Source organism: Triturus cristatus, chromosome 8 (genome assembly GCF_964204655.1).
Source record: "Triturus cristatus chromosome 8, aTriCri1.1, whole genome shotgun sequence".
NCBI classification, from domain to species: domain Eukaryota; kingdom Metazoa; phylum Chordata; class Amphibia; order Caudata; family Salamandridae; genus Triturus; species Triturus cristatus.
Window position 1 is genome coordinate 1,537,174,355 of NC_140591.1, and position 13,761 is coordinate 1,537,188,115.

Below are 13,761 nucleotides of genomic sequence, written 5' to 3' on the forward strand. Positions count from 1 at the left end.
CTAAAACTGCAAGAGGTGCCGGGATAAAGCAAGAAAAGGCTGAGGCAGGAGGACCTAAGCGGCATGAACAGGGATCACCTCAAGACGAGCCACCGCGTCCTCTTCTGGATCTTCATGGTGCTCCACAGCCTCCCGGCGGCTCTCGACCTGGATCCAAGTTCCCACCGAGAAGAAGACGGCAGCTGACCTTCCAAAGGTCTGGACCACGCCTCGAAGCTCAACAGACCCTCATGGACACGAGATCAGGCCACATTCCCGGGCAGGCTCATCGTCCAGGTCTTCCACGGTACATTCACCGGTCTGTACTCTTCCAAGCCGCGGTGAGCAACCACAAACCACCCTGTAAGGCGTAAACACCTCCATGAAGCAAACCCTGACAAACTCATCGCTCCGGTTCTACAGCCACAGACTTGTCTGGCACTTTTCCCACTATCCCTTTTTTAATTTTTTTAACTGTGCAAGTCGCACCTTGTGCCAGACTGGATTAGTGATAATTGCAACCGAGAAATCCTGTGTTGCAACTCTGGAATCCTCGCGTTATCCCAGGATTGAGACATCCAGGTCTCACTTTGAGAGCGCGCCTGTCTCCTTAGAAGGGCTACCTAAACTTGCCTGTCTCCTTTGAAGGGCGCCCTAAACCTGTACGATGATTGGTGGGTTTCTTCGAAAGGAATTGTAGGATTCCAGTGTCCTTTGAGTTTTATAATAAGATTCTATTGTGTAATAGCGTTAAGTTAGAATATCGTTAATAACCCCGTGTTATCTGCACTGCGTGTTTCCTCTCACTGTTTTTTATTTCTTATAATGTTTGTACCACAAGTTAGGCTTTTCACTGTCTTAAAATTACAATTTTCCGTGCATTTGTTCTTATTTGTTTACTTAGATTTCGTAAATGTACTGGTCATGTTTGTTATTGGAAAATGTAAACCTATTACTGAAAGCGAGGAGAGCCCGGAACGCCCACGTGTGAATTTCTGGGAGCCTGCCAGGTGACCTGAACTGGCATGGGGTGGGAGCCAGGAGAGACAAACAAGAAAAGCAATCAAGCATCCATATTTTCAAGTCATAAAAAAGCCTCTAGTCCCTATTCTATATATGGCGAGTTGGACCATATGCTAAAGTGCATACATAAGAACTATAAGCAGCAGAGGCGTTCAGGACTCATTGACTGAAACAAGGTGATGACGCGTAATTGCGGCCAACACCTCTCTATTTCGGGTACAGAGCACACATGTGTTTCTGCGCGTCTACAAAATGAACCTCGCTCACTCCAAGCACAACACGTTCTGGCCCAGTCGATGGGAGACAACACGGTCACAGTGGGAGAAGTGGAGGCTCAACGACCTCTCAATGACCTTTCACGGCACACAAACCCAGTAGTGCATAAAGTAGGGTTTGCTTGTTAAAGGCGGTAGCCAAAACCCTTCTAAAGTTGCCATTATCTCTTCTTTTGGTGTGGTGGCTCAGGTAAAGATGCAGAAGCTCTTTTACAGTTAGGGGGGTGAAACAGCAACGACCGGCATGGCGGAGGCAGCAGCCACCGGCATGGCGGAGGCAGCAGCCACCGGCATGGCGGAGGCAGCAGCCACCGGCATGGCGGAGGCAGCAGCCACCGGCATGGCGGAGGCAGCAGCGACTGGCATGGCGGAGGCAGCAGCGACTGGCATGGCGGAGGCAGCAGCGACCGGCATGGCGGAGGCAGCAACGACCGAACGACAGGCATGGTGGAGGCAGCAACGACCTGCATGGCGGAGGCAGCAATGGCTGGCATGGTGGAGGCAGCAACGACCGAACGACCGGCATGGCGGAGGCAGCAACGACCTGCATGGAGGAGGCAGCAACGACCTCCATGGCGGAGGCAGCAACAACCGAACGACCGGCATGGCGGAGGCAGTAACAACTGGCCTGGTGGAGGCAGCAAAGACCTGCCTGGCGGAGGGTGCAATGACCGGCATGGCATAGGCAGCAACGACCGGCATGGCGGAGGCAGCAACGACCGGCATGGCGGAGGCAGCAACGACCGGCATGGCGGAGGCAGCAACGACCGGCATGGCGGAGGCAGCAACGACCGGCATGGCGGAGGCAGCAACGACCGGCATGGCGGAGGTAGCAACGACCGGCATGGCGTAGGTAGCAACGACTGGCATGGCGGAGGCAGACCCTCCACAACATCCGCTGCACATGCACTGCTTATTTCAGGGTGTCCACCACATGATTAGTCACGTGCCCCTGAACCCACTCTCAGATGCATGGTAGGACACATTTCAGGATCAGATCTGCTGCACCGCACCGGCATGGTGGACCTGCCGCCATTTTGGAATTCTTGAAACTAGATCTCTAAAGCATAAGTCCATTGCAGGAACCACAGAATCAATGCCCTCAAACTCAGAGCCGTTTCTCAGTGTGTAGGGGACATTTCAAAACGTTATCTTTCTCAGACTGCCACAGTTTACATAAGGGTACCAGACAAAGCACGCCGGCGGGAAGTCAATGGAGAGACTGTACTGGGTGACCCTACAACGTCATTTCCATTTCTGTCTCTAAGACTGAAAGTGTTTCTAATTACAAGGTACCACCTAAGTATCAGGGTTGAAAGTGAGAATAAACAGGATAAACCCAAATATAACTGATTTATTGGGTTGGGAGCACAATGTGCGTTTGTCTAAGACGGGCTCTGGATTTCACATCCATCAAAAAGAATATTTCAGTCCAAGGAAAGAGAGCAAAGTTCAGAAACATTTGTCTAGTACTAGGTCCCCTATTAGCTCAGTTGAATAGTGTCTGCCAGTGGAAGAGTGCTAAGCAAACAAATGATGGACAGAATGCTGAATAAATCATATATTCACCCCCAGTCAAGAGACTTGGGTTAAATCCATCGTTCTTTTGCTCACCATGCCGACCCAGCCATGTGCAAATCAGTCTTGACCCTGTGCCTCATGGGAACAGTCCAGACCGAACTTCCAAGCCAGCTCCTCTCTGGACCGTAAACAAGCATCCTGGGACCGGTTTCTGGGTATGTCACCCTTAATCAGCCAGGCTAGCTTGAATCCAGTGGCACAGTGAGCAAGGGACCCACATCTGGGCATACCCATCCCACTTAGGGTGAAAAGTGCTACGCAAACAAATGATGGACAGAATGCTGAATAAATCATACATTCATCCCCAGTCAAGAGATCTGGGTTAAATTCATTGTTCTTTTGCTCACCATGCCACCCCAGTTTAGACTCAAGCCATATGCAAATCAGTCTTGACCCTGTGCCTCATGGGAACAGGCCAGACCGAACTGCCAAGCCAGGTCCTCCCTGGACCAGAAAAAAGCATTCTGGGACCGGTTTCTGGGTATTATCCTTTATCAGCCAGGCTAGCTTGAATCCAGTGGCACAGTGAGCAAGGGACCCACATCTGGGCATACCCATCCCACTTAGGGTGAAAAGTGCTACGCAAACAAATGATGGACAGAATGCTGAATAAATCATACATTCATCCCCAGTCAAGAGATCTGGGTTAAATTCATTGTTCTTTTGCTCACCATGCCACCCCAGTTTAGACTCAAGCCATATGCAAATCAGTCTTGACCCTGTGCCTCATGGGAACAGGCCAGACCGAACTGCCAAGCCAGGTCCTCCCTGGACCAGAAAAAAGCATTCTGGGACCGGTTTCTGGGTATTATCCTTTATCAGCCAGGCTAGTTTGAATCCAGTGGCACAGTGAGCAAGGGACCCACGTCTGGGCATACCCATCCCACTTAGGGTGAAAAGTGCTACGCAAACAAATGATGGGCAGAATGCTGAAGTGGAAGAGGGCACACTACACAGTGTGTATTTACCTATCCTTTCCCATGGTCAGACACTGTCCAGACTAGGGGTCCTTTAAATATATGCAGGGAAGGGTTGATTATGGTAGGCATGTGTGATGGGAGTCTCCCATGAAGCCACCACCAAGTCTGCATTGAATTGTGTGCTAGGCTGTGAGAGCCAGGTGTCCTGGATAAGGAGACCGCCATTCTGTCAGAAACGCATAGTCATAGAAAGAGGACTCTGGGACTGGACCACATGGGATTTCCAGGTTACACTGCCCAGTGAGGTGGTGGGCCTTCATAATCCTATCCTGAATTATTGAAGAATCCGGCTACTGATGGCAATGATGCAACGCTGCCACCAAGGGGCATAATTAATACAAGACCCTGGGTGAAGCTACGTAGCGCACAAAGGAGGGCGCTTAGCCAGATGGCTTCGGTGTGCCCGACCAGGTGATGCAGGTATTGGCCCAGGGCCAGCAGAGATCTGCAGAGGGTCAGAGTCCTGTCTCAGATAAGAAGACAGAGAACAGAGCTGCAGGGACTGGTGCACGTCACCAGACAGGTCACTTTGAGGTTCACTCAGTTTCTCTGAGCTCTTCCAGCCCTAGTGAGGTCTTGATGAATTAGTCGTCTATGAAGTCATCTGTCATCCACAGTTAGTGTGTTTTGCAGCATTGGGCAGACACTGTCCAACCGCTTGCCAATTCTATCCTAACACTTACCATGTGTGCCTTTCAACGCTTACTTTGCAGGGTTCAGAGCAGGAATGAACTGCTGACTTTGGCTTAAAACAATCTTTCACTGCCTCTCAACTACTTCAGCCATGTTGGTGGTGGTGGGGGGTGGAATGTGGGGAGGGGGGAGCTGCTCCCAAATTCAATGCCGACATCCCAGCAGAGAGTCCCTTCTCAAACTGAACAAGCATTGGTAATGCATCGGTGTCGCCTATGTAATGAATAACGCTGTTTTCATCAATCATTGTCCGGGAGAAGGAAAGAGTTCCCTGACAGATAGCACGGGAGCAGAGAGGGTGTGGTGCAGTTGCCAGAGCTGCTTACTCGAGAGCTGGGGACCCCAGAGTCTCGGCGGTGCCGTGCTACATCTTGTGATTCTATGCAAATCCCTTAATCTGCCAGGGTGATAAATTGTTATATAAATTTGCTGCAATAGTAAAAGGCCAAACTTTATGAAAATATAGTTCCACCAAAGCAGATGTCAACAGTATTTCGGCGGCGAGAAACTGACAAGAGAAGCAAACGAGGAACAACCATTGGTAAATGCAGTAAAATATGCTACAGCCACTAGAAATGGAGGAAAGGTAAGTGGCACACAGAGGTACCAATGAGAAGCCAGGAAAGAAGAGGCGGGATGTAAGTCCCTTTTAAGTTTTTATTAAAAACAATAACTTTCTCAAGCACTGTGCAAGCGCTGAGCAGGCGAAACCTAAAAACTGCTGACAATCACATAATATCCTACAGTACACACCTGCACAGAGCATTATCAATACACCCAACGCAACACAGAAATATTGCAGTTAAAAATAACAACACTTTTCACAAGACACACCACACACTATCCAACATCACAAGGCATGAACACGTAAATATGAATATGCATCACACATAGCCCAAGTATTCACTGATTTGCTATTTTGCCACACAGTACGCAATGCTTCCACCAGCTCCATAACACGTCCACATCTACACAGCAATGTGCATAGATACCCACTGAAGAGATATGTGAGTGACCTGGCACACCCTTCTGGGCTCACCACACAACTTATAAGGCTGGGACACTCACCTAACAAAGGCGCATTCAAAACACATTCTGTTTCTGCCTGGTTCTATTTAGAGCTGGACCAGGCCTAGCAGGAGTTACACTCAGCTTCATGACCACAGTGGCAATATCACCATGGTATACATACTGCTTAAAGTCAATACATTTGTTTTCAATATTTTTACAAAATGTCTGCCGTAAACAATTTCACACACTTTAAACCATGTCACATTTATGTTAAATGTAATTTGTTCAATAATGCACTGCATGCATCCTCAACATGTGCCTAACAGGCCATTATATGGGACAGATGCCTGCACAAGTGTACTCTTTGGTTTCCAGAGATTCAGCCTCATGCCTGCTCCATCAAGACTTCACAACTCATCCTGCCCATTGCCCCAGGAGCATCTTTAAGGTAAGACCCCTAGTGTGGACCCCTGTCTGCCTTTTCAATCTTCCTACCCTGCACCCTACGTCTGCAGGTTCCAGTTCTCCCTCTCTGCCTGGTACTAGTGACTCAGAAGTGACTGCCTAAAATCCTAGAGCCCGTGACCCAGCGTCCATGAGCCCTAGTTAAGGCCAGACCCAGGTTTCATCAAACCAGAGACACGATGCCTACCAACACCGCAGGCCTGCCCTGAGATAAGCCAAGAATCGATGGGAATCACGTGATCTCAGAGCCCTTAGCAGTCATGGAATTGCTCATTTTTAATGATGGGTATCGACAGCTGGGACCTGTAATCTAGAACCATTATTGAGCCATACAAAATACATTAACTATTGTAGAGTACAGTAACCCAAAGAAAACCCTACTTTAGCAGAATGAAACTGGAACACACCTGGAGAATGAAACAAATATACATGGCAGGAGAGTGAAACAAAAAGCATATCAGTGTCTCCAAAAACCCGTACCCAGTATGCAGTGTGAAACCAAAAAACAGCAAGCATTCCAGCTGAGAAACCTTCCTAGAAAAGTAAACTAAACTATATATGCAGAACAACTGCTAAACTCAGTCAGTCCCTCAAACTACTTCACAACTCGACACCACAGATAAAAAAACACCCAGCTGTCTGTCTAACAGCGAAAGCGTAACGATTAATGCATTGCAGCCTAAACTTACACCTGCAAAATATAAAAACAAAATCATGCTTACACACCTGTAACCCTAGCCATTAACTTTACAGAAAAGTCCCCCAAAAGAAAAATCACAAACTATTCTACAGTAAAGTAAACCTGCCCCTCCAACCGACCAACCCCAGGAGCCTGGCCATAAATGAAATGTTCAAAAGGTTCAGCTTGTGCAAGGACCCCAGGTACCCTCTTCTCCAGCTCTGACCCTTGCAAACATCCTTCCGAGTAGGCGGGTACTGTTCTTGGGCGCCGACCCTTGCCGGCATCCTTAAAAGTAATGGGGCACAGCTCTCCGATGCCGACCCTAGCAGGCATCCTTCCGCGCAGTGGGGCACCGTGCTCCAGTGCCGACCCTTGCAGACATCCTTCCTAGAAGTGGGGCACTGTTCTCCAGGGCTGACCATCACAGGTATCCTTCCGCGCAGTGGGGCACCATGCTCCAGTGCCGACCCTTGCAGGCATCCTTCCGCGCAGTGGGGCACCGTGCTCCAGTGCCGACCCTTGCAGGCATCCTTCCGCGCAGTGGGGCACCATGCTCCAGTGCCGACCCTTGCAGGCATCCTTCCGCGCAGTGGGGCACCATGCTCCAGTGCCGACCCTTGCAGGCATCCTTCCGCGCAGTGGGGCACCATGCTCCAGTGCCGACCCTTGCAGGCATCCTTCCGCGCAGTGGGGCACCGTGCTTCAGTGCCGACCCTTGCAGGTATCCTTCCTAGAAGTGGGGCACTGTTCTCCAGGGCTGACCATCACAGGTATCCTTCCGCGCAGTGGGGCACCCTGCTCCAGTGCCGACCCTTCCATGCATCCATCCGCACAGTGGGGCACCGTGCTTCAGTGCCGACCCTTGCAGGTATCCTTCCTAGAAGTGGGGCACCGTTCTCCAGGGCCGACCCTTGCAGGCATCCTTCCTAGAAGTGGGGCACCGTTCTCCAGGGCAGACCATCGCAGGCATCCTTCCGCGCAGTGGGGCACCGTGCTCCAGTGCCGACCCTTCCATGCATCCATCCGCACATTGGGGCACCATGCTCCAGTGCCGAACCTTGCAGACATCCTTCCGCGCAGTGGGGCACCGTTCTCCAGGGCAGACCATCGCAGGCATCCTTCCGCGCAGTGGGGCACCGTGCTCCAGTGCCGACCCTTCCATGCATCCATCCGCACAGTGGGGCACCGTGCTCCAGTGCCAAACCTTGCAGACATCCTTCCGCGCAGTGGGGCACCGTGCTCCAGTGCCGACCCTTGCAGACATACTTCCGCGCAGTGGGGCACCGTGCTACAGTGCCGACCCTTGCAGACATCCTTACGCGCAGTGGGGCACCGTGCTCCAGTGCCGACCCTTGCAGGCATCCTTCCTAGAAGTGGGGCACCGTTCTCCAGGGCAGACCATCGCAGGCATCCTTCCGCGCAGTGGGGCACCGTGCTCCAGTGCCGACCCTTCCATGCATCCATCCGCACAGTGGGGCACCATGCTCCAGTGCCGAACCTTGCAGACATCCTTCCGCGCAGTGGGGCACCGTTCTCCAGGGCAGACCATCGCAGGCATCCTTCCGCGCAGTGGGGCACCGTGCTCCAGTGCCGACCCTTCCATGCATCCATCCGCACAGTGGGGCACCGTGCTCCAGTGCCAAACCTTGCAGACATCCTTCCGCGCAGTGGGGCACCGTGCTCCAGTGCCGACCCTTGCAGACATACTTCCGCGCAGTGGGGCACCGTGCTACAGTGCCGACCCTTGCAGACATCCTTACGCGCAGTGGGGCACCGTGCTCCAGTGCCGACCCTTGCAGGCATCCTTCCTAGAAGTGGGGCACCGTTCTCCAGGGCAGACCATCGCAGGCATCCTTCCGCGCAGTGGGGCACCGTGCTCCAGTGCCGACCCTTCCATGCATCCATCCGCACAGTGGGGCACCATGCTCCAGTGCCGAACCTTGCAGACATCCTTCCGCGCAGTGGGGCACCGTTCTCCAGGGCAGACCATCGCAGGCATCCTTCCGCGCAGTGGGGCACCGTGCTCCAGTGCCGACCCTTCCATGCATCCATCCGCACAGTGGGGCACCGTGCTCCAGTGCTGAACCTTGCAGACATCCTTCCGCGCAGTGGGGCACCGTGCTCCAGTGCCGACCCTTGCAGACATACTTCCGCGCAGTGGGGCACCGTGCTCCAGTGCCGACCCTTGCAGACATCCTTACGCGCAGTGGGGCACCGTGCTCCAGTGCCGACCCTTGCAGGCAGCCTTCCTAGAAGTGGGGCACTGTTCTCCAGGGCTGACCATCGCAGGTATCCTTCCGCGCAGTGGGGTACCATGCTCCAGTGCCGACCCTTGCAGGCATCCTTCTGCGCAGTGGGGCACCGTGCTCCAGTGCCGAACCTTGCAGGCATCCTTCCGTGCAGCGGGGCGCTGTTCTCCAACGCCAGCCCTTGCAGGCATCATTCCGCGCAGTGGGGCACCGTGCTCCAGTGCCGAACCTTGCAGGCATCCTTCCGTGCAGCGGGGCGCTGTTCTCCGACGCCAGCCCTTGCAGGCATCCTTCCGCGCAGTGGGGCACCGTGCTCCAGTGCCGACCCTTGCAGGCATCCTTCCGTGCAGTGGGGCACCGTGCTCCAGTGCCGACCCTTGCAGGCATCCTTCCAACCCTTGCAGGCATCCTTCCTAGAAGTGGGGCACTGTTCTCCAGGGCTGACCATTGCAGGCATCCTTCCGTGCAGCGGGGCGCTGTTCTCCGACGCCAGCCCTTGCAGACATCCTTCCGCGCAGTGGGGCACCGTGCTCCAGTGCCGACCCTTGCAGGCATCCTTCCTATAAGTGGGGCACTGTTCTCCAGGGCTGACCATCGCAGGCATCCTGCCGCGCAGCGGGGCGCTGTTCTCCCACGCCAGCCCTTGCAGACATCCTTCCGCGCAGTGGGGCACCGTGCTCCAGTGCCGACCCTTTTAGGCATCCTTCCTATAAGTGGGGCACTGTTCTCCAAGGCTGACCATCGCATGCATCCTTCCGCGCAGCGGGGCGCTGTTCTCCCACGCCAGCCCTTGCAGGCATCCTTCCGAGCAGTGGGGCGCAGGTCTCCAGCGCCGACCCTTGCAGGCATCCTTCCAACCCTTGCAGGTATCCTTCCGAGCAGTGGGGCGCTGGTCTCCAGGGCAGACCATCGCAGGCATCCTTCCGTGCAGCGGGGCGCTGTTCTCCGACGCCAGCCCTTGCAGGTATCCTTCCGAGCAGTGGGGCGCTGGTCTCCAGGGCAGACCATCGCAGGCATCCTTCCGTGCAGCGGGGCGCTGTTCTCCGACGCTAGCCCTTGCAGGCATGCTTCCGAGCAGTGGGGCGCTGGTCTCCAGCACCGACCCTTGCAGACATCCTTCCAACCCTTGCAGGCATCCTTCCTAGAAGTGGGGCACTGTTCTCCAGGGCTGACCATCGCAGGCATCCTTCCGAGCAGTGGGGCGCTGGTCTCCAGGGCCGACCATCGCAGGCATCCTTCCGTGCAGCGGGGCGCTGTTCTCCGACGCTAGCCCTTGCAGGCATCCTTCCGAGCAGTGGGGCGCTGGTCTCCAGCACCGACCCTTGCAGACATCCTTCCAACCCTTGCAGGCATCCTTCCTAGAAGTGGGGCACTGTTCTCCAGGGCTGACCATCGCAGGCATCCTTCCGAGCAGCGGGGCGCTGTTCTCCGACGCCAGCCCTTGCAGGCATCCTTCCTAGAAGTGGGGCACTGTTCTCCAGGGCTGACCATCGTAGGCATCTTCCAGTGTAGTGGGGCGCTGGTCTCCAGCGCTCACTCTTGCAGGCATCCCTCCTAGTAGTGTGACAATGTTCATGAACAATGTCTCTCTATGATCGTTTGAAGTCCCCACCTCCCTGAGACACTCACTGGTTTTTCCCCTCCTCCAAAAATAATCACTTGGCTCAGCAGAAGCCAGCTACTCTCGCCCCATTTCACAATTTATATAAACTCCAAAGATCTTTATAAATAAAGTGAAAGTCTGTTTCCTGACCCAAACTGAGCCCAGGCCATAGTGGAGATGAGCCAGTAAAGCTTATGCAGAGGACACAGTAAATAAAACAAACAGTGCAGGTGAGCTGCTAGAGACAGAAGACCACAGCTCCCACAGCACCATCAGGCTACAAGATATCTCGGCTGCCTTCCGCACACTGGACCACAACACGGTCCACCCGCCTGCAGCCTGTGGGCCAAGTCTGAGACCACTCACTCAAGTGGCTTCTTTTTTTATATGAATTGTTATTAATGTTTCAAACAAAATGACACCGCGTTGATCAACACATCCATTTGACTTCCAACCCTTCTCTCATCTTTTGAAAACCAGGTAGAAGGCCTACTCACTCCAGCTTCTGCCATCGTCCTCTGTGCCACCAGGATTACATTTACAACGAGCGAATCATATGGGTCTCCTTGGTGGGGAGGTCCTTGTAGTGTAGCAGGGCCCCATCAGGCTGGAGCAGGACCCCACGGGGTCTGGTCTGTCGCCCTTTCACCTCAGTGTGAGTCGGATTGAGGGTCCGACAGGCCCATGAGCCCGTTCCGTGCAGTTTGCGGTGAGTGAAGGGCCGCGTCTGTGTGTCTAGTGACGGTGACTGGTCCTCCCATGGTTTCCAAATTGTTTCCACTTCACTGGTTTCAACAGGCCCTGTCCAAGTGCACGCGCAGTGTAGGACATGGAAGCGTGCCTCCCCGTGGTGGAAGTCTGTCACATGGATATTCACACTTGGCTCTCAACCCTCGGCACCTCCTTTCAACATCTAGACTTAAATAGCATTGGCCCCCCCTCCACGCCCATCCTCTGCGCTTCAACTCTCTGCAGACATGACAGCTGTCAAAGTACCTACTGGTCAGAGGTCAGCAAGACGGTCACCTCCTTCCAAGGACTTGGAGGCAATCCAGTCTGGGAGGAAGCAACAGTGTCAACTACAAGCGTTCAACATGGAGACACTAACCCTGGCCCGTCAGCTGGACATTCAATCTATTCCCTCCCTCCACGGTGACCCTGGAAATCAAAGAACGTGGAAGTGTTGTGCGACGCGCTCCTCAGTTGGAACCCAGGGTAGGGAGGTCATTTCTGAATGATGGTCAGTCCTCTTTGTCTCGGCCCCAGTGACCTCACCTCATGACCACTCTCAGCTGACCTGACAGCTTCCCAACTCAAAGAGATACCAGAATGATGCCAGACAACTTACCTTGGGTCTACACAAACGGCAGCCAATATGGCCTCACGTCAGAAGTTTAAAGTTAATGAAGATTTAGTTCGTATTTATTAACACCTAATTAACTGGATTGCCATTCCGTGGACCGTGAAGGATGAAAGGCTGAGTGGGCCCTCCTGGGATCTGCAGGTCACACACAGAAGTCAGCAGTGACTTAGGTTTATTAGCCGACTCTATCTCACTAAGAAGGTAATGCTGTAATAGTCCAAGCCTGCGTTTTCTTTTACAAATCACGGTTTTAATTTGTATAATGCAATTTGGCTACGGACCAGGGTTAATACTCCCAGAATACACTACACTGTGAAACTAAAGTCCAGGAGTGGAGCGCTGCGTCTTTCTGACATGGAGTCCGCTGCTAACGTTGCATCTATATTTCTACAAAGCATGTCGCTGGTCATACGCAGTATTAAACGGCCATAAAAGAAATATTAGAACATTTATCTCAAAGTCACGTGTATGATGGGCCTTGATCTCACATCCTGTGCTAATTAATCCCCCTCGCCCCGCTGACGTTTTCTGAGGTTCTACCACCCCCTCCGCCTCCGAAAGAGAATGAAGAAACAGAATATACACTTAGTGACACACTTCCAGCATCGCCAAGTCTTCCACGTCTATGCATGCTCAGCTGTTCCAATCTAGTTTTTTAACTTTGCATTCTGGGACTTGTAGTCTTATTCAGCCGCGTATAAAACCTGGACTACAAGTAACAGGATGCAAAGAAAATCCTGGACTGGAGCAGGAAGTCAGGCACGGCTCCTAGAGACTTGGCAGCTATGTCAGTTCTTCACCGCAGCACCCGAGATGCGCATGGCTGTCACTCCCTCAAGGCAGCACCTCTCAGACAAGGAGCACGGGTCACTTGGTAAGTCATCCAACGAGTTCTCAGCCTAACAAAGACTTCACCGTACAAAGGACACCGTTCCAACCCACCCCGCAGCACCGGATGCACGGGAAAGAGACCACCACCGTCTCAGGCACACAACACCAGCACCTCTCACCCGAACCCCAAGGACCCCTTTCACCCTTACTGTTCTCAGGAGGCGGCTGCGGGAAGGTGAGACCTCTGCGGGTGAGTGTGGAAGAGTGAAAGAGGGGCTCTCTTCAAGGGAGGGGGCACCAGGGCTCGCCGAGGGAAGTAAACAGAGGCACTCGGCAGAGGCGACATCACAGCCCGGCCTGGAACTGGGTTGTCGCCCAGCAACAAGTGAAAAGCGGGGTGCCGTCAGGAATGTGTCAACCCCCTCCCCTCCAAGTGCTGCACCAGAGCATCGCATCACAAACAACAGAAACACGCCTGCCCCCTCGTTCGATTCACCATTAACGTCCCTGTAACCTCAGCCCAAACACACACAGGAGGCTGTTGTCACGTGCCATGTCTATTATCCACCACCACAAAGCATGCTGGATACTGTAGTCTCACGCATGTGATGAGGAATATAGAACTACAAATCCCGGCATGTTTACTGCCGTTGACTGAACGCGAGGGCCAGCTAAAAGTCAGGAGACCTCAGCCCCCCAGGGGACAGTAAACCGCTTTACCATGTGCTGCTGCATATGATGCCCCCGAAGAGTAGGCGAGACCCCGAGCAGACGACTACTGCCAAACACAACAAGGTAGGTTGGGTACAGCTGGCGACCGCATGGGATTCAAGCGCATGGCTTTCTGTGGGCTGTGAGGGGTGATTTGACCCCAGTTAGGTGTTTTGCATGGCCCTCGGCCAGTGGATTCACTGCCCGGGTTCATTCACAGCCAAAAGTTGGACCCGTTGTTCTGGCTATTGAAAGGAATACTATTCTTGCCGTGGTTTCATGTGCCCCCGGCCCCCCGAGGTCGTATTCATGATC

At 53.4% G+C, this 13,761-nt stretch overlaps 1 protein-coding gene across 20 annotated transcripts in view; it reads right to left on the reverse strand.

Annotated features, from left to right (window-relative positions):
• The window catches only part of ARAP1 (ArfGAP with RhoGAP domain, ankyrin repeat and PH domain 1), an 826,919-nt gene that overhangs the window by 307,840 nt on the left and 505,318 nt on the right, over nt 1-13,761 (reverse strand). For 3 of the 20 annotated variants that reach the window (XM_085623401.1, XM_085623399.1, XM_085623398.1), the window contains exon 1: nt 79-398. The exons of 16 other annotated variants lie outside the window; for them this stretch is intronic. In XM_085623401.1, the coding sequence (XP_085479527.1) occupies nt 79-116 (38 nt within the window). In that variant the 5' untranslated portion in view covers nt 117-398. Of the gene's footprint in view, nt 1-78; nt 399-12,944; nt 13,080-13,761 lie in introns of those variants that run through there. One more of the 20 variants, XM_085623400.1, reaches the window with a different exon arrangement.